This window comes from Pezoporus occidentalis, unplaced genomic scaffold (assembly GCF_034315485.1).
Source record: "Pezoporus occidentalis ecotype Australia unplaced genomic scaffold, CSIRO_AGI_Poc_V1 ctg75, whole genome shotgun sequence".
NCBI classification, from domain to species: Eukaryota; Metazoa; Chordata; class Aves; order Psittaciformes; family Psittacidae; genus Pezoporus; species Pezoporus occidentalis.
This window is the reverse complement of record NW_026916104.1, coordinates 1,609,814-1,636,496: the sequence shown is the minus strand read 5'-3', so window position 1 is coordinate 1,636,496 and position 26,683 is coordinate 1,609,814. Positions and strand designations below refer to the sequence as shown.

General features: G+C 39.7%; 1 protein-coding gene across 3 annotated transcripts; it reads left to right on the top strand.

The window, feature by feature from the left end:
* Positions 1–417: 417 nt before the first annotated feature.
* On the top strand, positions 418–16,121 carry DAZL (deleted in azoospermia like). 3 transcript variants are annotated; one of them, XM_062602065.1, is made up of 11 exons: positions 418–543; positions 5,218–5,352; positions 5,517–5,608; positions 6,963–7,014; positions 9,022–9,088; positions 9,384–9,517; positions 10,880–10,957; positions 11,824–11,874; positions 14,154–14,258; positions 14,985–15,080; positions 15,801–16,121. In XM_062602065.1, the coding sequence occupies exons 1-11, from the start codon at positions 538–540 to the stop codon at positions 15,852–15,854; spliced, it is 870 nt and encodes a 289-aa protein (XP_062458049.1). In that variant the 5' UTR covers positions 418–537; the 3' UTR covers positions 15,855–16,121. The 3 variants fall into 3 exon arrangements, with proteins under 3 accessions (XP_062458049.1, XP_062458050.1, XP_062458048.1); XM_062602064.1 differs by having other exon boundaries at positions 419–543; positions 14,982–15,080; XM_062602066.1 differs by lacking the exon at positions 11,824–11,874 and having other exon boundaries at positions 14,982–15,080.
* The last annotated feature ends 10,562 nt before the right edge of the window (positions 16,122–26,683 follow it).

The window sequence follows — 26,683 nt, the reverse complement described above, 5'->3', positions numbered from 1 at the left end:
ATATTCATGGAAAAAGCTTCAGCTTTTGTCTCAAAGCGAGTGAAAGCCTCTTCAACAATGTACCTCTCGAACCTCAACAAACCCAAGTAGTAAGTGGTAGCTCAAAACAGCAACAGCGCGCTACTACCACCCTCACTCAACTACAAGTGACTTCCCGCTCAACAACAAGGCCAGAAATAATAGTCCTACCGAATCTAACGGAGAGAAAATCCACGCACCCCAACTCCCTTCGTCTACACGACACACAGACCCGTCCGTGCAGGGTGGGAGGAGGCCATCCGCGGGCTTGCCCCTTAGGCCGCGCGGCTGTGAGCGGGTGTGGCTTTTCCCCGCCCTTCCCACTCGGGGCTACTTAAGGGGCAGAGTGGGACCTAGGAGAAGCTGCTTTCCTCTACCTTGGGGGGAGGGGGGAAAAAGAAGGAAAAGGTAAAAAGAGGAGACTGTCCACTGTTTATTTTCTCAGGAAAATCGGTGTTGTTTTTGTTTTGAAGGCTTCGTTTATTTTTAAGTGTGTGGGCTCTACCTCAGTTTCCGTGGATGATGGTGAGTGGGGGAAGGACGAAAGAGGAGTGGTCGGTATGGTGGGAAGTGGGTGAAGAGGGCTCACTTGAACGCTGAGCCGTGGGGTGGCTCTTTGCGGGGGGCTGTAGTGGTTGCTTGGGATCTTAGACGGTGAGAGGACGGGAAAGTGGCGCATTCACTTGCTCTTAGGTGAGGGACGGCGGTGCCTATAGGAGTGTCACCTCTTAACGCAGTGAGGGGTGCGGCGGAACCTCTTCAGGGTTGCTGTAACTTTTTATACCTTCAAAGTTTTAAGAGGAAGTGAGGAATTAAAAGTCAGGGAAGGAATACTGAACTAAAAAGCGTGAAGTTTGTGTGTGGTAAAGCGTCCTGGCTTGCAGCTCTTGTGAGGACTTTGAGGCACGAGGCACTTCACACCACGAGTGGCCATTTTGTGGTGAAGCTGCCACACGGCCCTGTACCCCACCGTCGGGCTCCTTCCGCTCTGTGCAGAGACTGATCAGGGTGCTCCTCCACCTGCTCTGGCGGGCCGGGGCTAGGCAGGCGCAGCGGCTGGGAGCCGGTCTGTCTGTCCGCAGCTTCCCGTTAGGGTCAGGCTGCAACCCTTGCCGCGGGCGTCAGAGGCTTTCAGACACCGTCCTTTGTTCCCATAGGGGCACCTCCCTTTTTGTCTTCTCCCCCACATCTCTGGAGTGTGAAACCCCCTTCTGCGAGCCTCGTTCGGGAATGGTGGGCAGGCGAGGTGCGAAGCCCGCAGGCCGTGCGGCCGCTAATGTCTGCGTGGCGGAACGAGCGGAGCGGCAGCCTCGCCGGCTCCGAACACGCTTGCTTGAGCTTCCCCGCTGGTGTTTTTTCTGGTTTTAGTGTTTTTTTTCTTTACCTGGCTTCGCGCAGCGCGGCGCGGACTCCGCGTGGTGAGAGGTGGCTACTGCCGGAACCCGCACGTTGCTGGTTCAGCATGGGAGTTGCTGATTCATCCTCGGGATTTTATTAAAAAAAAAAATGGAATTTGCGACTGTAACGCAGGCTCTTCGATAGCACCGTAAAAGCAGGGTATTAAAGAAACCCAAACGGCTCTTTAAAAGCCTCACAGTCCGTAGGTACTGGCGCCAGTTGCAGTACTTGACTGATGGCGCCACCTGCTGCCCGGTGGGCAGGCGTTCTCCCTGTCGCGGGAGCCATGTTCTCTCGTAGGGAGTGTGCTGTCATGGTAACTGCTCTGCTCAGAGGGGCTGCAGAGCGGGACGTACTTAGGCGGGAAAACAAAACAAAATGTACTAATACCCGTTTTTTTTTTTTTAACGGGGGGGAGGCCGGGGAAAGGTGGGGAGAAGCCTGCGAAATCGAGGACTTGTGTGGTTAAAAGTGAAGGTTTTCCTCTCCTAGATGTGCGTGAGGCTGAGTGATGTCTCTAACCCACTTGGGTAACTACCAGGTGGGTCACAACCTGGCGCAAAGGATAGTCCTCTTCCACCCTGTTTCGTTAATGTACAGAAGTCTAACTAACCTCATAGCAACTATAATGAAGAGGTTAATTCAGTTTCCTGGCATCAAGTTAATGCTTGCTGGGATAACGGCAAAGAGCAAACCGATTAATTTTACCTTGCTATGAGGGAAAAGTGGGGAACACCCCCCTTCTCCTCCCTTCCTATTAACTGCAAAAAGCTGGAAAACTTAAGCCCTATGTTTCCTGACATCTAGAAATGTGATTTGAAATATACCTCATGAGGTGGATAAGGCAAATCAACCCCATTTAGTGTGTTTTTGAACGGTTGGGTCACTTCAGCTGGTGCTGTAATTTCAAGGTAGCAAATTCATCACTTGAAGGGTTTTCCAGATTTTGAAAACTTTTAAGTGGCGTGGGCTTTGGATGGTGGCTCAGCAGCAGGGCGAGTTCTTTGCCCACGTTGCAAATAGAAGCACAATAATTTACGTAATGCTGTGTAGTAAAATAACTACATGTTATGCTGCTAAAATAACTTGGGTTTTAGAGGGGACAGTACTTTTATCAATCCAGAGTTTTGCACTGTAGTACTGAAAAGTAACTTTGAAAGGAGATTGTTTCCTTTTGTTGTACTATGAGACTTACACCGCTGTGCATTTTTAAGTAACTTTTTTTGAGTTCTAAGGCACACATATTAACACATCTTAAAATATACTATGTTGACGAATTTTCCAGAATGCCTAAGTAGTCTGTTTCTCTTTTAGTCATTTAATGTGTAAAAGCATTAAATAAGTGTATTTTCATTGAAAACTGTGTTCTACATGACTAGTGTCGGAAATGCTGTGCCTCCAAGGTCACCTATGACTTGTGTATCAGCAGTATCTGTATGCTTAACCACTTCTGGTGCTTCTGGCACTTGCTGGGTGCCTCTGCTGTGAGCTGTTTCCTGTTCTAGGCTGGAGAGAATTCACACAGAAAAGCGAATGCTTCTCTTTTACTCTGGTTCACTGAAACAAATGCCGAAACAGAGAAGTAGAAGCTAGCAGTTAGGTCAGCTTAAGATTGCTGAGGGGTTGGAGTCTCAGGTTTCAGTTCAGATGCCCTTAGGTGGGGGATGCAGCCAAAGAAGTGGTGTCCTCACTTCTTGCTTCATTTTTGCTCTTTTGTTCTTACGCTAGTTCAGTGTTTATATAACTACAGAATGTGCTTGGATCAGAAGTGGGTATGCCTGAAAAGTACTACAAGATGTTTCTCCTGTGAAATGTAGAATTGATTTCTTTGCACAGTGATGTAAAAAGCTTTTGAACAACAGGAGAGAAGGGGGAGAACTACCCTTTTTCTGTTTACAGCAGTAATGTTCTGTTATGCAGTCACATTGTGGAAGAGTGAGGGTTGGGGTCTCCAAGTTCACTGCAAGGTAGAGGGAGTTCTTGGAGGATAAAGGGAAGAGGATTGAATTTTTGTTGAGAATTTGCAGTAGGAAGCATAGTCAGTGAATAAATTGAGTGTAGGTGACAATATCTGTTGTGATGGAAGCAGATTTTAAGGTATAGCTTTATGAAATAGCTTTGAACTGAACTGATGGCTTGGTGCTTCTCAGAAGAGGCTGTGCCTCCTCCATCTCTATTTACTCTTCTGCATCCATTGATGTGGTGCTTGTGATAGCCTAGTAAGCTGATTCAATTCTCTACAATAGTGGAATATTAAAAGGGTGAAAAACTATACACTGTGTCAATCTTCCTGCCAATTTTTGTTAAGCCAGCTTAACTTGAACTGGCAGATGTTGGAAGTTGCGCAGAGGAGATGCAGGAAAAGTGGTGGGCAAACCAAACCCTCTCTGGTTTTTATTAATGGTGTGTTGTTAATTTGTTTCAGTCACTCTGAAATCACATTTGGAGGGCTGAGTTCTAGGTTTGGGTTTGTTCAGTTGCTGGGCAAATGATTTGGTTCTTGTAATTTTCTCATTCCCTTACTCTGGATGTCTAGTTTGAATGAGTACTTGTCACTCAGCTGCATTTAAATGTGCATTAAATGTAAAATTCTTGCATAGAAAAATTGGTTGCTACTTACTGCAAATTTGTAGGCTTCAAAATACAAGATAACTTTGGCTAAATCAAAGTTAAATGCAGTATCTGAAGTAGTGATAGGTTGCTGAATTGTAAGGAAAAGCTCATTAATGTAGAAGGATGAGTAATACTGAACTAGTCAGTTGTTTATGTGCTTTCCAGGCAAAGCATAGCGCATAGCTAGAACCATTCATTCAAGATTGTATAAGATGAGGGGTTTGAGTTTGTGTAGTGCCTGTGGTGCTTATGTTGTGTTTTAATTCTTGTAAATACCCTTCTGTAAAACACTTCAAACCTCATGCAGTGTATGGAACACATCTAGCATCAGTACTTCATCTGAACAAAATACTGAATTTACTCTTTGTTTAGTGAGTATTTTATCTTCTTTGCACCGAATGAATCCGTAACTCATAGGTTGTCACAAAATACTTTAGGACCAAAAGGGTGCATCTGAAGTCTGGGTGTGCAAAGGGTGCTGTGACTGTAGTTTCTCTAGCATAATGTTCTTCGCAGTTTTTCTTTACATGCACTGCATGTAGAAGATCCTGCTTTGGTGTAGACTACTTGGAAACAGTTTGTAGTCAGACATATTCCTACTGAAGTTAAACTGCCATTTTTTTTTTCCTCCTGAGAAAATGAATAGTGAATATCTCATCAAGGTCTGATTGCTCTTCTTATAGCTAACTTGCAGTTTAACCCTCTTACCTGTGTTCTAAGGCTGTTTGTAAGCTTAAGTGTATCTTAAGGGTTTAAAGCTTTTGACCAGGAAGATGATGAAATTTATTCTGTTGAATAGTTAATTTGCACAGTATGTTGTATCTTAAAGAATTTAATTCCTTGCTTACATCTGAAAGGAATTTGGTGAAGTTCTGAAATGATTTTAACATTCTCACTGTGTCTGGTAGTAGCAACACTGATCATGAAGCTTTATATAGTCAGACAGGGCTACTTAAGGTAGTCGAAGTTTGGTCTAGATTGAAATTTTTAAAGTTTCTTAGAATAACTACTTAAGCTTTTTGCAATGAATAGTCCATTTGCAGCAAGTGCTTCCTTTAAGGAATCAGAAAGGTGCTATTGAAATCCATGGTCCCATCCTATATCTATGGGAAGATGCAGGCATGCTAGTATCTTAACGTGTACTATAATTATTTGACTGAAATACATATTTCTGTTTAAATTTTTCAGTCTGCAAACATGGAGGCCCAGTGTGGAGGTGCCTCAGAGGACAATACCCGTTTGTCAACAACCAGTCAAGGATATGTTTTGCCAGAAGGAAAGATCATGCCAAACACAGTATTTGTTGGTGGAATTGATATAAGGGTATTTACTTTTATTTGTTATAGATTTAAGGTACAGGGAACTTAAATGAGGTGGGGATTAAGGTAGTAGCATCATGAAAGAACTTTGGAGCAGTTGGGTAACTGATAAATCAGTTCTGAGCAGTTGAATGTATTTGAAGATGTTTAAGATTCTGTTTCTTTTAGATGAATGAAGCAGAAATTCAAAGTTTCTTTGAACGATATGGTGCTGTGAAAGAGGTGAAAATAATTACTGACAGAACTGGTGTTTCCAAAGGGTGAGTAGAATATGAGTAGTTGTTCTAAGTTGCTGCCTATGTGGACCTAATTCTGCCATAGATGGTATGAGCAACTACTTAGCAACACATTTGACAGGCTTAAGCCTTAACACTAGCTGCAGTTTTCTGTTGTGGTGAATTAACACTGAAATGTGTAAATCTCTAGCTCATAAATCTGTGTAATTTTACGAAGAATAGCCTGATTTTTTTTTTTTTTGGACTTCAGTCTGCTTAGGGAAAAGGGTCATTGTCACTTAACCAGTGGAAACAAAGCTGAAAACTTTGTGATGCTTATGGAGGCAGTTCTTTTGTAGAATTTTTCTGATGGCTAGAGTACTTGGCAACAATCTAGAGAGTTCAGGATGGTTAAGAGGGAGGGGTAGATGACTTATTCAGGGCAGTGGCACTGCACTCTTCTGACACTTTGGAATAAGATGGAGAAAACAACCAAACCTGGTTGGGTGAAGAGTGAAACTTAAGTGAACAGTTAAAGCATGCAAAATTCCTGTTGAATATATATATCTATATGAATAGACGTGTTAAAAAAAAACCAAAAACAAATTCTGATTTGTCTGTGGTGAAACACTGTGCAGGGCCATACCTGTTGGGTTCTGGGGAAGCTTTCCCAGCTTTGAAGTTATTTCTGCTTTGAGAAGGAGGCTTCAACCCCTCGAAATTCCAGCCCAATTTTTTTCCCCTATGATTCTGTGAGCAGACCCTAAAAAGTCACTTTTTTTTGCCCTTGGGCATACATGGTAATGCGCAAACTGGAAATTACTTCCTCATACCCTTTGCTAGTCTTAATTTTGATATGCAGTTAGCCATTGTGTGTTCTGAATATTTATAATGCATTGGCATACTCCATTAATTGACACAACTGTTCCTATAATGTTCTGAAATTACCTTCATTTTCTAGACCAGATAAACTAGGGGACCAGTGAAATAAGTTGAAAAACCCAGCCAAGGATCACATCCCCTACTGATGTCGCAGTTCTGGAACATTTACTTTCATCCAAATCTCTTTAGTAAATATAAAACTTGATAATTCAGATCTTAACGGTTGTTTTTTTTTTTACTTTGAATTAGTAGTATCATCTGTAGTGCTCATTTTGAGTAGCTGAAATGGAAGAGCAGCCCTTGTTTCTATTTCATAGTATTCTAGAATCTGGCCCAGTAGTATATGCTGCTAGTTAGCAGTAAATAGGTTTTTACGCTGAATTATAAAGTTGTCCTACTTGATACTTTTGGCATGCAATATGATGCATCTGGCATATGCTGTTAACAGTTCTTGTTCAAAATAATTTGACTAACAAATCCAAATCTGATTATTGAATAGCCTGTCTTTTCTTTTCAGGTATGGATTTGTATCTTTCCTGGACAACGTGGATGTTCAGAAAATAGTAGAAGTAAGCTCTTTGTCTAAATTATCTGAAGAAGCTGATACATGGAGGCTGGAGACATGTTCAGGGGAAACCAAGTTAATGTACCATGTAGGGTCAAGTAGGATGAGGGAAGCATAGGGCTGCCTGAAAAGTAAACTTGCTAAAATCTCTACTGGTGGTAGAATCTTTCTATGTTTACTTAAATAAGAAACCAGATTAGTTTTAGCATTAGTATGCTTGAATGTCTCATGTAATTGTATTTCTAGTAATTCTTATTCATATATGTGCTTGAAAGCTTCATGTATGTGGTTTAGCTGCTTACTTTCTGCATTGTATCATTGTCATAGAACCCATGTGCTTATGGCAGATACATAGACCTATCAGCAATATTATTGGGAATTCAGGTAACAGAAAGATAGTATTAGTGTGTTTTACTTACATTTCAGCAGTTGAAGTATGTGTTTCTCTTGAATTATTTGTGCATTTGGATCCTACCTGGAGTGCAAGTGTGTGTTAAGCCTCCTTGACTACAAGATGTAACTGTTCACATTTCATACAATTTTCCTGTGGCTCACACAGGAGATAAGGGGTAGAACTGTTGCAGCCGTTCTGGTCTTAAGAGTTCACTATCAGAAATTTTAAATCTTGGTGCTTATGATCAAACCTGCTGTTCAGTTCTCGTAGCTTTCAGCAGGTTCCAAAATGCACTGAAAGCTTACTGTTTTCATTGTTGCTGCACTTAGTTTTAGGAGAAAGGGGGAAGCATGTATATTTCCCTCTCTGAACTCTGCATCAGAAACTTCTAGGTCTTTAAACAGTCTCTTGCTTGCTTCTGAAGCTCTCAGGTAGTGAAGTAGATCTAAAAGACAAATCCAGGCAAAAATTTAGTGTTTTATGGTACGTTCAGGTGTATTTACCTGCTGTTGAGCTCCTTAAGGGGGAAGAGAGCATGTTTGAATGAAGAGGAGAGCAGTGAAGCTCCAGCAGGAGATTTTTGATTCTCGCCAAAACACTTAAAAAGCTTCCTATTCCTTAACTCTCATGGGATGCTGACAGAAATACTGCTGTAATGAGCTACAGACTTGATTGAGAATCCTTCTTACTGTACTAGATCAGTGTGGAATGCCTGCTCTGAGGCAACAGTCTCTATAGAAGCCTCTCAAGTAGCATTGTCACTTGAGCCATGTACATTGCTGATTTTTCTGTGTACATGTCTTCAAAGCTGAAAGCCCTTAGTGTATATCTATTAATACAGTATTGATGTATGTATGCCAGAAATCTTGAAAGACCAAGAGGTATATGGCAAATTTGCTTCTCAGCACAAGTTTTGGGTGTACAGGCAGTACACATTTCTTCTTGAGAAGAAGCATGTCCAGATAGAAATAACCTTACAAAGGTGTTGATTTTTGGAGAGGATGGAAAAAGGAGAAGAATGAACATCTGCATTTTAGAACTTTAGTCACGTGCAGCGAGGTGATCTCCTCTTCATTTCAGGCATTACCTGTATTGAGTGATCCCAATGCTCTACGTAACTGGACAAGGTAGAGCTGCATGGTTAAAACCACTCTAGATGCCTATGTTGATCTGCCTAGCTCTGTAGCTTTGTGCAACCTGAAAGTACTTTTCTTCTGATTTGGGTCTAATTCAGTTTGTAATATCACTCAAGTGTAGGGTTTCAGGGGAACCCAGACTGTGGTTACTCTACATTAATATCACTGAGTCAGGAATTGTCAAATCTGTGTTACGAAACCAGAAGGCTGACAGTCACTAATAGGCAGTTGCAAACTACTGTCAGTGGATGTTGCTATAAAGGCAATTGATACATAATAGGTTTGCAGAGTTGGTGCTTAGAACTATTTGCTGAGAGCATTACAGGAAATTAAAGATAAAGGACGTAAGTTCTTGAAAAGGAGAGCGGAGGCTGTTGAGTCTGTATACCAGTGGGTGATAGAAGCAAAGTACAGTCTCTTAAAATCAAGCAAACAACTTGCCTTGCTGATTCCCCAGCTTACAAAATAACCTGTCTTTCAGTCGCAAATTAACTTCCACGGCAAAAAGCTGAAACTGGGGCCAGCGATTAGAAAGCAACAAAACTTATGTAAGTATACATGCACAAATTTGTTGATATGACATGCATATATTACAGTTTCTCTTGATTCTACATTAACACCCTCACATTTCCTTTTTATCTGATCAGTTCTGAATTTTATGACCTTGCTATTTGTGTGATGTACAGTTTTGATAATAAACTCAGGTTGCTAGTAGTACACAATATAGTTAATGTTGCATTAAATTTAAGAGTCAAAACACTTGGGTTTTTTGCAGTCTGAGTTCAGATAAGTAATGAAATACATGTTAAGATGTTTTAATACTTCTCTTTGCTTTAAAAAAAGGTTCTTATGTGCATCCCAGACCATTAGTCTTCAGTCCTCCTGTACCACAGTTCCATAGTGTATGGGGAAATCAAAATACAGAGACATACATGCAGCCTCCAGCTGTAATGAGCCCAGTAACCCAGTATGTTCAGGTAAGGCTGTTCATGACGCTGATTTTTGGATCATAATTAAGTGTTTTTGAAGGCGAAAGCACATACAACTTCAGGAATATGTATCAAGACTCCAATCTCATCTTCCCTCTTGCTTTCTTATTACCTTCCCCAATGAGCAGTGCCCAAAATCAAGCCATTTTAAGAGAATGCCAGTAACTTTGAAAAACTTAGCCAGTGATGTCATCTCTTAAGAAACCGAAAGGTGGAGATACTTTCTATTTTGAGAATGTGAAAGCTGTAGAGCAAACTTTAATTATATAACGTTCAATTATATAATATGTAGCACTTTATGTAACTTAACTATATAAATGGCTACTTGTCACAGATGCACTTCAAAAATCAAATGCATCCGGATGTTTAACATACTGCTGCCCTGGCTCAGATTAAACCACAGAACTTACAAGCTTTTTTTTTTTTTTAAAAAAAATTAGTATGGAACTCAAAGCTTCCTGTAGTACTTTGTTTCTGAAGAAATTCATATTTCTGAACTGCTCTTGTGTTTAAGAACAGTTGTGGCATCTGCTCGTAACAGCTGTGCCCAGTACGGTATGTCTACAGGGTGTCACTTTATTGGTGTTTCAGATAAGCATTCTTACTGAGGTGTAGGCAGAGTACTTAAGGGTGTGTTACGAGCCCTGTACTGCAAAGAGAAGGCTTTACAGGTTATGCCATCTTTCTATATTAACACTATATCATACGGCAGTACAACAGGGCAGTATTAACTGGAAGCTGATTCTATTTTGTATATTTTCATTAAGTAAATGAATGAGCAAATAGAAATGACTTGCAGAAATATTTTTTTCCAAGGCAGAGATCTTGCTAGTACACTTGCTGGTTCTTCCCAAGTTTAGTGGGAGAGTGAAATAGTGTAAGAGGAACTAATTGTCTTAAACGCTGGAATGTGCCTTTAACTCTTTTCTGAAGAAGCTGAGAAGGTTCCAGATTAACATTGTGTCAAAATAGTTGTGGTGAAAAAATGCTGGGAAATACCTGAATTGTAATACTTGTCTTGCTCTTGCTCCAAGAAACTGATCTTCAGGCTGTAGTCCATTATTTCATGGTAGTTGGGCCAGGATGAGTTGTACTTCTGAAATGACTTAAAAGATCAGCTACAACCAGGTGTGGGATTTTTAGATACATATTTAGAATCCCACATTCTAGAGTTTTTTTTAGTGCCCGAAGTGCTGAAGCCCCACTGGAAATCTGTAAGGGTGCTTTGAAGTAATGAAGCTAGTGTGAAATGGGGATTGAAATAACAATGTGACCACATCTAAAAATGTGGTCCTGACTCCTGTCTTGCTTAAACTTGTTTTTTTAAAAAAACCTGAACTTCATTTGCAGGCATACCCATACTGTTCACCAGCTGTATTGATACAGCAGCAAGTTCCTGTAGGTTATCAGCCAGCCTACAACTACCAGGTATGTAATTCTTTAGTAGCAGCAGAAAGGCTCTTGATACCTGGCAAAGGTTGAAAGAAATGAATAGTGTTAACTGGAGTCTGACCTTTCTGTGTTTCTCTTTCTGGGAATTCTTTTTCCTTTCAGCTCCTGCTTCACAAACCAAAAGTAAAAACAAAATTGGTGATATTTTTGTTCTAATGCAGTGAAAACTGCTGAACAACTTAGCATGCTCTTCAGTTTGATACTTTTTTTTTCTCTTAAATACTCAATGATAAATCAACTTCCAAATCGGCAGAAAGTACAGGGATCAGTAATACTTTTTCTCACGGGAAGGAGCTTTGCATACTATAGTGCAGCTAGTTGATGTTACATAAAACAAACACTAAGTCTTACCAGTCTATAAAAATGTGGGATGTATTTATGGGGGATGTGCTTTTGAGCTCTAAAAAGGTCTTGGAAGGCACTTCACTGACAGTGATTTTTGAACTTGTAAGTGAAATGTGTTTCTAAGTCTTCTTATTGGAGCTAAGCCAGAAATAGTTTAGTAACTGGAATTAACTAGAGGTTTGAGATGTTTTCAGTGTGGCTGCTGTGATTTCACCTATTTTTCTAAAGTTCAGAAATCTTATTTTTGAGAAAAGCCAAAACGCCTCGGAATCAGAAGAGGAAGGAGGTAGTTGAATCTTTGGTAAGGGTGACCCTTATGCTAAGTGCTATGTGAGGTACATGTGAAAAAGCTATCTTGCTGGATAGAAGATTGTAAACTACTGTTCAGTGAAAAATCCAGACATGAACTGTTATAAATGGTGCTCTTAAAGAGCAGCTGCTTGCTTGTGTTGGAACCAAATGAATAAAGGCTGGGTTTTGTCCAATTTTTGTTTAAGGTTCAACCACAGTGGCTTGCTGGGGAGCAAAGAAACTATGTTATGCCTCCGGTAAGTCTACAATGTTAAACTTTTGGAACTTCGTCTTCTCAATTAGTGCACTGGTTTGACAAGTTGGTACTGTAAATGACAATCAAAATAACTGTTGTTTGTTGGCTGGAGCTGTATGTAATCTGGTCTATACAAATCTGTAGCTGCTGACAGTAGGTAACTGTTTAGGGCTTCCTACTGACATGGTGCTCTTTTAGGAGCTGCTTGGCAGAGCAGAACTACCTGTTTTATGGTGTTACTCCATATGTTCTGGTCACAGAATTCTGGAATTTCAACATGAACAGAATTGGTTTATTCATGAAAGGTTGAAGGAAAAGTAAATGGTGACCCAGTGCACAAGTCTGACTTAAAGATCTGTATAATATTACTGCTTACTGTTCCAAATTATTTAAAAAAGCCTCAAAATACTCTGCTTTGCAAATACTGATAATTTTTGGCTCTTTTCAACAGCTTTTAAAATTACTTCCCAGGCTGCTGCAGGCTGTAAATGGTGCTGATAGCTTCTAAAAATTACTTGCTTTGTGTGACTCTACACACATTCACAAGAGGAAAAAAATACTGTGTATTTCTTTAAAAGTGTTGGAGCTTAAACTTGCGTCTTGGGGTGTTCTGTGTAAAATCCTGTATTGAGTACAGTTTCTATTAAGTGTTTAAAAGCTGTAATACTTAATTTTCTTCTGAACACCATTCTTTCAAGCTAATTCCCAGCAGATGTCTGTAGAATGTGTAAGATAAATGGGGGGAAAATGAAGAAAAATAGAACTTTGTGCATCTGTATTGCTGCCTGCATGCATTTGGCAGTTCTGTCTGATCATATTAGGAGAATATTCCTGCTGACTGCCAGTCATGTATACTAATAATTTGCTTTCAGCTTCTCAGCAGAGGTGCAGCCTTTTCCTTTTCATGGGAAGTCTCTTACTAGTGAGACCTGCCTTGAGTAGAAACACTCAAAAGGGTTCAGAAGTCATTGAAATACTGATTAACCTGTTGGCTTGAAATAATTTGTGTTGAATGACATCCGTGGATATGATACAGCAGCAGTACAACACAATTGGATAATAGCAAGCTGAAGAGTATTTAGAGTGGGTGTGCATGATGGTTTTCATTGAATGTTTTAAGCTTTATTATATGAGCAGACAACTGTTTTAGAACTGTTAAGCATCTTTTAAGTACCGTTCTTCATGCAGAGTCAAGAGGGCAGGCCTGTAATGAGATGGGAAACTCCCATCTCTTGGTCTGCTGCTTTATACATACCTATTCAGTGGCTATTCAGTTTCCATTCATAAGTGGAATGCCCCAGTTGTGATGAGGTCAGATATGATGCCTCTTCTGATGAAAGTTAGGAGTGGTGCTCGGAAAGGAAGTCTGTTAATACTGTATCTCCCATTATCATCAGTTTGAGATTACCGTTTCAGTGTTGAAGTGCTTTTGGGAATGTCAGGTGGTACACCTGGTGTTCGCTTTGTATAATCGCAAATAACATTAAGAATGATGTTACAAGAAACTGGAAACTACTGTCAAGTGTGGGTGAACCTGATTACTTTGGGGATGGAGGTGGGATGGGGAGTTTGGCTCCTGGAAACTAAGGATGCTTAATCCTGCCATTGAGTACTCAGTGAAATTAGCTGTAAAAACTGTCAGTCCTCTTTGGAAGCATCTGGAAGGATATTTTCATAAGAATAGATGCTTTATCAACCTCTTGGTTATTGTAATTTAACTCTGCAGTTGGTTGCCGACTGTAACACTGCCCTGTTGGCAGAGGGAGGCAGGGAATTTCTAAAAGAAAAAATAAAATGACTTGTGCTTTTCTAGGTCTTTTTACTATTTTTTTTTTAAACTATCTTGGCATGGAGGAAGCTTCAGGCAAGAAAGGATCTGTATAGAGCAAAGCAGCTTCTTGGAAGGGCAGTGGTAGATGATTCTTTGCTTCCCCTTTTGCTCAATTTTAGTACTTTCATCTCTTGAAGCTACTGCTGGTAGTCTCATTCTTGGTGAACATCTTTATTACCCATTATGCTTGACAAAACTCCTACATGGAAGAAGTAGGTTGAGGAGCTAACTGTTGAGTGGTTACAGTGGAGACAGCTATTAAAATATGCCCTTTTTGGAAGGAAGTAGACTTTTCTTAAAGCAGCATATAGTATTTCCCCCACTTGCCTTCACACTTCTGATAGTTTCGCAAGGTTGGCATATCTTATGGGTAAGTGAGGACCAGTGACAACACAACTGTGCATGTTTTTCCAGTGTTACTGAAACACTGCAATATTTAAACTCTACAGGTTTATACTTCAGTAAGCTACCACTGCACTGAGGATCCAGAATTTATACAGACAGAATGTGCTGTTCCAGAGCCCACACAGTTGTCTACTCATAGTCCACAAAAGGTAAGTGCTTTCTCGAAGCTTCAGTGTTTTGCCATAAATCCTGTTCCCAGAAATTTGCATGTGAGCGTTGTGTGGGTTGGTGAAGAGGTGCTCTGACCAGTATCCTAGAAATTAAGGTTATAGTTGCTGCTTTAGCCATTTGCTCCATCTACTGTATCTGATTTTTTGAGTACAACTTCAGAAGCCTCACATTTTCTTGAAACTACTACTGCTTGCCTGTAGTGCTGAAGTCTCTATGAAATGCATGCTCGACTTCATTAAGTACAATAATATTTTTAAGTCATTATGCTTAATCTGCTGAGACTTATGGGGAATTGCAGGTACTAAAATGTAGGTTAGGTAGCACTGCCTGCAATATTATGCAGATTTATTTTAAGCTTGAAATACCTGAATTGGTAACATTTTTGGTAACACTCTTCACTTTTCAGAGAAGGTGACCCCAATTTGGCTAACAGCTGGCTCCAAATTCTAAAGGAGATCTCATTTTTCAGCTGTTTGCCTACTCCACAGCTAAACTGGCATGTCATTGGTTAGAAATGCTGTCTTGTAAAATCTAAGGGTAATAATGAAGTTACCAGGATTAAAAGCAGATAAATAAGAGCTCAGCAAATAAGGCAATTGAAGAATCCTGAATGAAAAGTAAACTCTGTGACAGACATGTGTTGCTACTATTGAGCTAAGAAAGTCAGTATGGTTGTAGATACACCTGTAACTGTATTTCAGAAGTCTGTGGACAGGAGCATACAAACAGTAGTATCCTGTCTGTTTAATCCTGAGAACCGTCTGAGGAGCACTGTTGTATCTCAAGAAGACTACCCTAAGGTATGTAGTGAAAGCAAAATTAAATCCCTAAAACACAGATGACCTTAAACTTGTTCACCTACAATACACTATAAAGATGAAGGGATGCATATCTAGAATGTTGGGGTTTTTTTCTTCTTGTATGTGCTCTGTGATGTGTGGGTTTGGCTCTCAGCTACTTAATGCTGGAGATGCATGCTGAAGTTTGATTTGGTGGATTTAATGAAGACTACATAAAATGCTGAACAGTCAACCCATGAATACTTGAGTATAAGGCTGGGTAATCATTTCTCAGTGACATTGCTGAAGGGGCAGTGGGTTATTCCCTAGTTTAGTTAGATGATGTTGAGTTTGAGCCTTGATAGTCTGTACACCAGTTAAGTATCCACTGTGTGTTGTAGCTCTCCTTACGAAGTATAACATCTGTGCTGTAACCAATAAACTGTAGTCCGGGTTGATAGCTGGTCATCACATTCTTGCTATGTGTTCAGTCTTTGTAGAATTGCAGCTTCTGATTATATTCCTGCTGGTATTCCTGTTTAAGACTTTGCATCCTTTTTTAAAAGGACAGATGTGAACTAGGCACATGTACCCTGAAACAGGAATACAGAAGCCATTTATTTGCTAGTTTTAGAGGGACTGGTGGCAATAGAGTGCAGAAGGTATTAAGATACTTCTGAAACTTCAGTTGCTTTATTGTGGTCATTACCTAGAAATTTTTTCCTGTCTGTCCTCTTCCAGGAGAGGAAAGCACATCACTTCAGAAAAGGAAGAGCAGTACTCAAAAGTATTTGATCAATGAAGGCAGATGAAAGTGCGTGATCAACAGAAGCTTCAAAGTATCTAAATTCATTGACTTGATGTTACTACAGTTCAGTTTGACAATGCAGTATGATGTTTTTCAGAAGGTTGCTTCAAGTTGAAGTTTGTGTTCTGTTCTGCCTGTTTCAATACAGTTGGCTTTACTTGAGTAGTTTGAAGTTTAAAGTTGTAATAGTTGACAAACTTCCATGTTTTATTAATTGTTTGCATGCTTCCCTTGATAATTAACTGGCACGTTTAAGAGTTTGTATTGGAAAAAACACTCTTGGTTTGTTTGCATGTGGGTTTTCTTTTGAGTTCTAAGATACAGTTTGCATGTTACACCTATTTTTTGTTAAACCACAGTTTTAAGTGACTAATCCTGACTGGTTATCTCTTGCAGTTAAAAATGGAAGTAGTTATTTGCCCAAGAGGTTGTATTTTAAAACTGAGCTCTTAATCAGTGAAGTGGAAGATGTCAAGTTGTAACTCAGCTGAAGCCCTTTAAGTCCTGGTTGTCTTAGACTACCTAATCAATGTGGTTATGTTCATTAATGACAGTTTATGTACCTGCAGTCTTGACCATCAATACTAGCTTTGGGAGAGTAATTAGGAGAATCCTAAAATTCCTATATCTAACTTAAGATGCAAGTATGTAATTAGCTCTGTTGGCTACTCAGTAGAGTATGCTTTTTTACTTGACAAATTTTAGCAATACCTGCATGTTAAAATTGTGAGAAAATGCCTTTAAAATATGCCTTTATGTGATGCAAACTGTTAATCAAAGAATATCTGTATGACTTTTAATAATTATGTATATTTTAGTTGCATATTTTGAAACAAAATAAATTTTTATTTTGACTTTGCTTCTGAAACTTCTGGTGATGTGCTAATATAATGATAGAGCCAATTTTAAGCTACCTTAAGAAAGACATGTAGTATACTAAAGATTTGTTGAAGCTGTTGGAGATCTGTTACCCTATATGAGAACTGGAGTTACTGCACATTCACAGTAACAAACTTCATTTTGTGTAGTTTATAGCTGCAGTTTTGAAAGAGTAGAATTGAGAACTGTGTTTAGTCTGTATGTTGGGCTCTAGCCTGCTTTTTTTCTTCCTACTCCAGCATCTCAGTCTCCCTAAAGGGGAGACTAAGAAGGGAATTAGAATTAAGCCTCTCTGGTCGAGGATATATGCATGAGCTTGAACGGGACTGCATGTTCAGCTTCAAATTTCTGGAAGTAGTAATGGCTAGGAAAAGACTTCCCCAGAAGTAGGTGCTAGTGAAATGCACATAAGGGAACATTGCTGCAGACCTGGACATGTGAGGGAATATGGCTGCAGTTTGAAAAATGTCCAAGAACTGCTTCTCAGGAGTGTTTTGGTGGATGGAATTTCCTTAATGAAGAAAGGGGTGGGGGTAGAAATGATTATATGTTTTAGAGCTGCTTTATGAAGAATTATACTAATGTTCTGTTAGCATACATTGACCTGAAAAAGCAAAGCTGTTAACATTTGCTCTGTTCCATGTCACTAAAGATAGCATTAAGTGTTCCCATAATACCAATTTGCCATAGTTTTCTCAAGACTACAGTTTTAAAGATAGTAGCTTGGTTATATATAAATTCTACAGTTATGCAGCTAAACTCAGTATTTTTATTTTAAGAATAAATCTGGAGTTTGCTGACTATCGAGGACCTTTTGCTTTGTAACTCCTAAGTACCTAAACCAGCCTACTTAGGCTGTTTAAAGCTGTGATGTCAGTTTATTGATAAAGGTAATTGTTTCTTTGCAAATGCACATTTCATTTCATTTTAATGTTCTAGTTGGCTTGATTGCCCTGGGATGTGTTTGAGGCTTTATGCTGTAGCTATAAGAAAACAAAGTGTATGTAGTTCATTGAAGAGCCTCAACACCCAAAGAAAGAGATAAAACAGAAGATAGCTACATAGAGAGCATATTTTATGTTTATTTGACCAAGTGTTACCTGAAGGACCCACCATCTGGTGAGTGAGTTGATTGTTCAGTATGTTTCAAGTGGTGCTGCTAGGTATGAACTAATCTTACAAGCATGCTGAGATGGCTTATCACAGTGAAATGCATAGCCCAGGCCTTAAGAGTACCATTTATTTTCTCTTCCATTAGATCATGTTGTGCTGGTTTTGTTAGCCATTTCTCACCTGTAGGAAACCAATCTCTTTATTTCCATCTGGGAATTGTACATTTTGTGGTATATGCCGGTAAAAGTAACAAGTTATAACTAAGAGCATGCATTTTTAATGTTCTTTTGAAGTATCCTATAAGTGTAACGCAAAAACAGTATGTAAATCTCTTTTGTGTTGCATTCAGAAAGTCAAAACATCTGTTTAATACTGCTGTAGCTGAAGGCATTTGTAAAAGGTGCACAGTTGGTGCTTCTTGCAAACTTGTATCTCTTGTATTACCAACTCAAGTGGACCATGTTAACTAGCACACAGTACTGAGTTCTTGTGGATCTGCCTTTGTTTGTTCAGAGTATGTACGTTGTGTGGGACCCCAAATGATGCAAGTCTCTTTTCAATAGTAAGTCAGCTTTTTGTTAAACAATTATTCAGGCAAGGTAGAAAAATAGAGTGCTTGCATATACATGGTATTACAGAGCTATGATGCTTGTTTCTTTTATGGTTCTTACCTGAAGTGTCCCAAATGAGCTGCTTTGTGCTGTGGCCTTTTCATACTCTATTTACAAGCTTTGCCACCTGACAGTTATTCCTAGAATGATAAACTAGCCAGATGATGTTCTTGGATCTCCATTAGAATGATTGTCTGACACAGACACTAGTTCCTTGTCAAAATGGAACTTTTTTTTTTTTCCTTTTAGGTATTTGTGTGCTAAACCAAGGTACTAAATTCTGGTTCTACATGAAGGTGATCTGATCCTTAAATGCTACGAAGAAACAAAGATTTTTCCCTTCCTTGCCTTCTACAGGGTTTTATTTTGCATGCGTCAATGGAACAAATTGTTTTTCAAGTCCTCTAACCAGGTATACAGTCTTGTTTTAATTGCAGGAATGACTTGGTAGACTGGCATTTTAGGATCAGTGTTGTATAATTGAAAAGCTTTACTGTTTGCCACTAAGTAGCTGAGGGAGGGAAAATAAACTAAAAAAATCTAGGCTATAAAGAGTATCAGGGCTTCAGATGAATTGTACACCTCAAGAAAAAGCCTAACTAGCTCACAGTCTTGTACAGCTTCATATTACATTTCTACTCGAAGTTCACTAACTTTTCCTAAGAAAGAAGGCACCATCTGAGTTTAAAAGGCCTTTGTGTTGCCCAAGTGACTGTTCTGGTTTAGCTCCTGTGACTAAATTCAGAGGGGTTTTTGTTTCCGTTTTTTCTTTTTTTTTTTTTTTTCCCTCAGTAGTGTGAACTTTGGTGTATTTGGTGCTCAAGACAAATACAAAAAAAAAGGGTGGTTCATCCTTTTAGGTTAGGATTGGGAGGCTCTAGTAAAACCTGTCCTCACTGCTGTGCTTAGATTTAATGTTACTGTAAAATACAGTGTCTTGAGTTGAAAATGGGGAATTATCTTAAACCATACAGGAATTGTTTTAGGACTAGCAGCATAATTAAAACTGTAATATCTCTCAAAACCTCTGAATACATAGCCCAGTGAAGATGCATGCTACAGTCAGTATATTTTTGGAACAGTGAAAGTGCTTGTAAGACACTGTTCTACCTATAGGTCTGCAAAACTCCTGCTCTGCTTGGGCTGTATGTTTGTAAATGAGCTTTTAGCTGCTAACCTGTACCTATGAGTTTTTCTGTAATTTAGGTGTTTGAATTTCAGTATATTTCTTGAAGTACCAGGGAGGCTGCATTCCTTTCCCCCTACCCCATTCAAGAGAAGTCTGGCCTTAACCTCTATATGCTTTCTGTCTTAAATTTAGAGGAATATTTTGCTGAGCTGTGTTCCACCCTTCTCCACACCCCAAAAAATAAAGTTGTTTTTTTTTCTCCCCCCTTGTGCTGATTCACATGGTATACTATGAATAGGTGTTCAAGGAATTCTTAAGCTTCTTGTAAAGCTTTCCTAGAACAATTTAGGGTTAGAATCTCCAATTAATGGAGGTTCACTTTTTTTCTGTGGGGAAAAAATGGTGCATAGAACTGTAAAATCATAGTTTGGGTTGGAAGGGACCTTTAAAGTTTATCTAGTCCCAGCCTCCCTGCAGTGAGTAGGGACATTTTCAAGTAGATCAGGTTGCCTGTCCAACCTCATCTTGAATGTTTCCAAGGATGAGGGCATCTGCCGTGTCTCTGGGCAACCTGTGCCAGTGTTTCACCATACTCACTGTATACTAACTGAAGACTGAGGCAAAGAAGATATTAAATACCTCAGCCTTTTCTTCATTCTTTGTCACCAAGTGTCTGTCCCCACCCCACCCCCCCATCCAATAAGGGATGGAGGTTCTCGTTAGCCTTCCTTTTGTTGATAATGTATTTATAGAGACACTTTTTACTGTCTTTTATAGCAATACCCAGATTTAAGTTCGAGTTGTGCTTTGGCCGTTTTAATTCTTTCCCTGTAAAGCTTTGTGATATACCCTTAAAGCATTTTCCTTTCTCTTACACACATACTAGGAAATTTCTGAAGGAAGTGTCTTTTAATTACTGAGAAAAATGTCATCATAGGGCAGGACACTTGCCCTGAGCAGCTGCCCTGTGATGGGCAGGTAGGCTTCAAATCTGCTATAGATGATGTTTTCCCTGTAGCCATTAGAGGGCTCTCACATTCAGTGCTGACTAAAAAGATCCCTGTAGTTACAAGGCTACAGACTTTAGTTAAGCTGGAAACATTGGTAAAGATGCGTGTATATAGCATATAGGCAAAACCTGATATAAGTGTCCTTTTTAAGATTTCTTGTACTATCTCTTACGTTAAGGCTGTTAATTACCTTTATTTTGAGCAATATACAGAAATTCCTTGCTTATGATACTAATCCTCTTTAAAAAAGGAAAAAGTAGACCTTTTCCTTGTTAGATGTTTCATTAGTGCAGGTGAAAGTCCTCTACAGCACTAAATGTTACTAGGATTGCTTGCTTGGTGCTCCCGATTCTTTCACTGGAATAGAGATCCTTTGACATAGCTTACCAACTTGTTTGCCAAGTCTTTTCTAAGGGAAAATGTTGCAACAACTGATCTACATTGATAAGACACTTCCTGTAAATGCTAGATTTCATCTATTTTTGATGAGAAAATAAGTCTGTCTGGTCTTTCCATTTGAATGTTACAATAGGCTTCATAGAACTGAACTTGTCAGTTGTGCTTAACTTAGTGTTGCAGTGGTTATTCCCTGACTTAGGAGACAGCCACACTCAGGAATTACTTGTTTTCTTAGGTGGTCTGTGGTAGTTTCATTAATCAAAAGTGTAATTCTGTTAATGGGTTTTAAATTCAGATTTTTCAAAGTAAGATAATTGTGAAGTTTCAGAAATGATGTTTCAGTGTTCTGTTGCCTGTTTGTAAACTGGGAGGTCTGAGCAGATGAGCTTTGTTTGCTGTGGTGTCTGAGGACTTGGTAAGGTGCACAGCACTTCAGAACACAGCGCTACGAGAAGATGACGAGCTGCACTGTGGGACAGTGCACACCACAGTGTGATTTCTTACACCGAGAAAGTACTGAAAAAGTGTCTTCTGGGGTGAAGGAAGCCTGAATATGGAATTTCTTTTACTTGCTACATGTAACTTGGTAGTATTTAGTCAGCTCTTCATAACAGTCTTAACACAGTTGATGCCATGTGGAGTATCTGCAAGAGGCTCCAGAGTCTTGAGCTGAGGACTTGGTGGTTTGAAATAGAAGATCGGAATTGACACCTTAGCAAATCCTTGTATGTCCAGGGAAAGAACATTCAGGGCTGCTGCAGAAATATTTCTCAGCAGATATATGTCTCAGCATAGCTGAATAGGTGTCTGCTGACTCCATTTCCGTTGCCGGGGGTGGGGTGGGGGGGAGTGGATGTGGCAGCCAGGCACATCTGCTGCTGAAAGGTCCCTTATTTGTGTGCATTCAAATTATTAAGCAGGTCCTGAACTCAGGCCAGCACTAACTGCAGGCACAGCTCCTTAAACCAAATGATGTTTGGATACTGTAAGTGAACGATAGACTGTACTTACTCTTTATGGTAAGCTAAGCTTTAAAACTGACAGCTAAGCTTTAAAACGGTGTTCTCAAATAAATGAATCTGAAATACTTTTTACAAGCCTTGATTTCTGTCTCCTCAACTCTTGGATCCATTTTTAAGAAACTATACCTGAATATAATAGCCCTGTATGGTGACTGAGCTGCATGCAGCTGAAGGTGTAGGAATCTTTATACAGACTAAAGATACATGAATTCACTGTTTTTGTAGTATTTCTTAGTTACATTTTGCTTTGTAATACTTCAGCATGGTTAGTGTGGATAGATATTAAAAATCTTAACATCTGTTTTAAACCACCTAGGTTCTATTTCTGTATATTAATCTTCACACTGTGGTGGACCCAGCTGGGCAGTCCGTCTTCTGCAGAGAATTGTACCAGTTGCCATGGCAGCGTACAGCTACCTACTGGTGACAATAATAGGCATGTGACTCCTTTGATAACTGTCACAATGCAATTTAGTCATCAGCCAGCAGGTGGGGCATTAAGCTAACAAAACCCTACCAAATACTGTAATTTAAATAGTTCTCTTATGGAACATTATAGCCTGTCCTTTTTATGATAAAAGCTCTCTGTCACAGAAGGTAGCAGTTCTTATTGTAGGCTAATTTAATTTATGCATTAAAGAAATGCAGTGAAAACACTTTGTAGATTACCAAAGGTTGTGTTACAATGTGTGATGGGTTTGACAGAAAGGCAGGGTTTGTTAGCAGGCCTGAGTGTTTTGTCAGGACAGAGCTGGGCACTCCATGGGGAAGCAGGACAGGGAAGTTTAAATCACAGTTTTATTCTGTAGCTGATAAATTCCTGTCAGCTTATCTGTAGCTCTCTTTAGTTCTTCTCTTTTGAGAAGTGAGAAGGCTTTCATTTTTCTTTCAGGTAAATCCAGTTTATTCTACAATTCCAAGAATTTGAGAAATATAAAATAGTAAAAAGAAAAGCCTGTAGTGATACTTAAATCTCAGTGTATTTTGAATGGATTCATTTGGCCACCTTTGTTCCCATTTTTACAGAGGCAGGTTTGAAATGAGTAAGAACATGGAATACTTCTATAAACTGTATACTCATTCTGAATTTCTCTGTTCTTGTAAATGGAACAGGGTCATTGGAAATGGATGGGAACTCGGCCATGTGGTTTGTTACCAGTGCTTACTGTTACCTGCTGTTTTCAATGTTTCCTAGGTCCACAGTGCTTGGCTGGAGGAGTTTATCTAGCAGAAACTGTGGATAAGTTTTGAGTTCATGCATCTGTTTCTCCTAGGAAATTATGAGCTCTCTGAAATGTTTGCTTTCTTGTGTGACGTTTTCCAATATAAATGACACTTTATAACAAGGTAGTATGAAACCAACAGTGAACAAAAAAGTGAGTGTTCACTTGTGTATTTGCTTATCTCGTTATAGAAGCACTAACGAAGAAAAATGTGTTACTTTGTTGAATTCTTGCATTTGGTGGTGACCCTTAAACAATTTCAGTTAAGAACTTCAGTACTAGTCCATGTCAGGGTTTGTCTAGGTCCGTTTCTATAGTAGCTGTTACTAGAAAACCTGTCTATAACTGGAAAAAATAAAGAGACGGGAAAATAGATACTCAAGAATATGCTTAGCTTCTTGTGCTGTGTGTGCTTCAGAATTTCTGAGCTTGTCTTTGATCCCTCCTTTTGGTATATATTGAACAGAGTAGCAAGGCAGTCTGTACTAGAGTATTTTTGCCACAGTGTCACAGAATGCAGTTAAAAGGAATTATATTTGCTGTACAAGTCCAATATGTTTTTATCCTTGCCTTCACAGGCTTAGTAATGCTTCAACCCAAATAGCAGTCCGTTAACTTGGAACAAAGCTGTTAAAAAAAAATCAAACCATGGAACAAACTTCTTTTATAAACATTAGGATTCTTTAACAGATTTTCTGCCATACTCAGTGTTAAAGAATTTCTTTACGTGTGTGTGTGTATATATATATATATATATAAACCAAACAAACAATCCTGTAATGGAACTGTTTAAAAAGAAGGCAGTAGGAGATAATACTATGTATTCATACTAGAGCTCTCCAGAAGTACTTGGTACGTGTTGTGAGTATGGTAGTTTCAAGTGCTGTATACATGCTGCTTAACTAGGAAAAAATATCCTGTATGCAGAACTAGAAGCAGCTCCTGAGGCCAGAGAGAAGCTAAATCAGGAAAATTCTAAGATATATGATAGTGTGTGGATAAGATTCTTTAACAATGTTAGGGGGATGTGCATCACTAGTGATGACTCTAAACTGTGTCCTGAAGCTTTGAGTTGGTGGCAGTGGATCCTGTTACAGCTACTAGAGTGGTCTCTTCATCCAAGTGGCAGAGGTCTGTGTTTTGGCAGCAGACAATGTATTATCTCAAAGCAGCCTGCTTGGCTTGTAATGTGCAGCCTCAGACTATAAAATTCATGTTTCTGTGTCTGTTCCCTCACATATGTACAAGCAAAGGATGAAACAGAATTGTATTATAGTACTGTTAATTATTTTGGAAAGAATGCTTTTCAACTTGGAAAGCAGAAATCTCAAACCTAATTGGAAACAGAACTGTGTCTTAGTTTATGCACAGAAGCAGTTAGAGAATTGGCTGAAATGTCCATTAAGCGCTCCTTGCAAAGCACTACGGGAAGCAGACATGATCTTTGTCTTGCCTTATTCAAGAGCAAGGTTCTTTTTAATTTGGTCTAAATTAAGTAACATGGAAACTCAAACTTCAGTCTCTGACTTGTTAGTAAACTTCAGTTTGAAAACTTGAGTAAGAATTTTATTACCTGCTCTTTCATCCTGTGTGCTGTCCTTCACATCAGGTGATAAAGTGGAGCTGGCAGGGAAAATGGAGTTGCTGTGAGTAGTCACAAATACCACTGTACTGGTTACCTGTCTAACATGGATATGCTTTAAATCTGCATACTTAACTGTAAGGTCAAGGATGAAACTTAATGATTTTATTTTTCAAATACTGTTCCCAAAGTGCATAGCAGAGTAAGGTTTCTAAAAGACTTGCAGGTTTTGTAATTTACTGTCCCAGAAAACAGATGTAGTACAGAAAATAAGTTTTTGCTGTTACAGTAAGCTAGTCAACTAAAATACTTGTTTATTGAACAAGTAAATGGATAACATCAGACAAGCTTGTTGTATCTGTGGAAATGCTGGAGAGTATGAAGTCCACATTTACCTTGTTCTAATGTTAGTCACTTTGTTTATTATTATGTGTTTAAGCATCTTCTCTTTAAAGCCACTGGCTTTCTGTCTCTGGTGGCACATACATAAAGCTCTGCATGCTGAAATCACTTTCAGAATGAAACTGCCTAGGTCAGTATGGTTTTACAGTTTTCAAAACCTAAAACTAATGTGTAGCTCCTCCACTCATGCTTTTTCCTTTGTAATTGAATCTCTTTGGAGAAGGTTAGTCCTGTCCAGAACTGTTACTTCTAGTTGGATCTAGTATAGAAAGTGTTTTTTTAATTCTTTATACTGTTTCTTAGGAGTCTGGGTTAGATTGTTGTTCTTGTTCATAGTCTCTTGGCAAGCTTTATCTTGTTAGCTGTACCTGATCCAGTTATGCAACAAAGATACCCCAAAAGAGCCTTTCACACTTAACTGTGGAGGGTAAAGCACTGTTTGAAGACTTTTAGGTTTGAGTAGTTTAAAGAAAACTTAGAGGTAGGGTAGTTCAGGCCAAGGTGATACTTCTGGCATATAAAACCTATTAATGCACTCAGAATGAACAGTTTATGTAGTTTATGTGAGATACTAACATTTTGTAAAAGGATTCATAGAACCGTTAGGGTTGGAAAGGACCTTAAGATCATCTAGTTCCAACCCCCCTGCCATGGGCAGAGACACCTCTATGCTAAATCATATCACCCAAGGCCTCGTCCAACCTGGTCTTGAACACTGCCAGGGATGGAGCATTCACAACCTCCCTGGGCAACCCATTCCAGTGCTTCACCACCCTAACAGGAAAGAATTTCCTCCTTATATCCAATCTAAACTTCCCCTGTTTAAGTTTTAACCCGTTACCCCTTGTCCTGTCACTACAGTCGCTAATGAAGAGTCCCTCTCCAGCATCCCTATAGGCCCCCTTCAGATACTGGAAGGCTGCTATGAGGTCTCCACACAGCCTTCTCTTCTCCAGGCTGAACAGCCCCAACTTCCTCAGCCTGTCTTCATATGGGAGGTGCTCCAGTCCCCTGATCATCCTTGTGGCCCTTCTCTGGACTTGTTCCAACAGTTCCATGTCCTTTTTATGTTGAGGACACCAGAACTGCACACAATACTCCAGGTGAGGTCTCACGAGAGCAGGGTAGAGGGGCAGGATCACCTCCTTTGACCTGCTGGTCACGCTCCTTTTGATGCAGCCCAGGATACGGTTGGCTTTTTGGGCTGCAAGCTCACACTGCAGCCGGCTCATGTTCATTTTCTCATCAACCAGCACCCCCAAGTCCTTCTCCGCAGGGCTGCTCTGAATCTCTTCTCTGCCCAACCTGTAGCTGTGCCTGGGATTGCTCCGACCCAGGTGTAGGACCTTGCACTTGGCATGGTTAAACTTCATGAGGTTGGCATCAGCCCACCTCACAAGTGTGTCAAGGTCCCTCTGGATGGCATTCCTTCCCTCCAGGGTATCA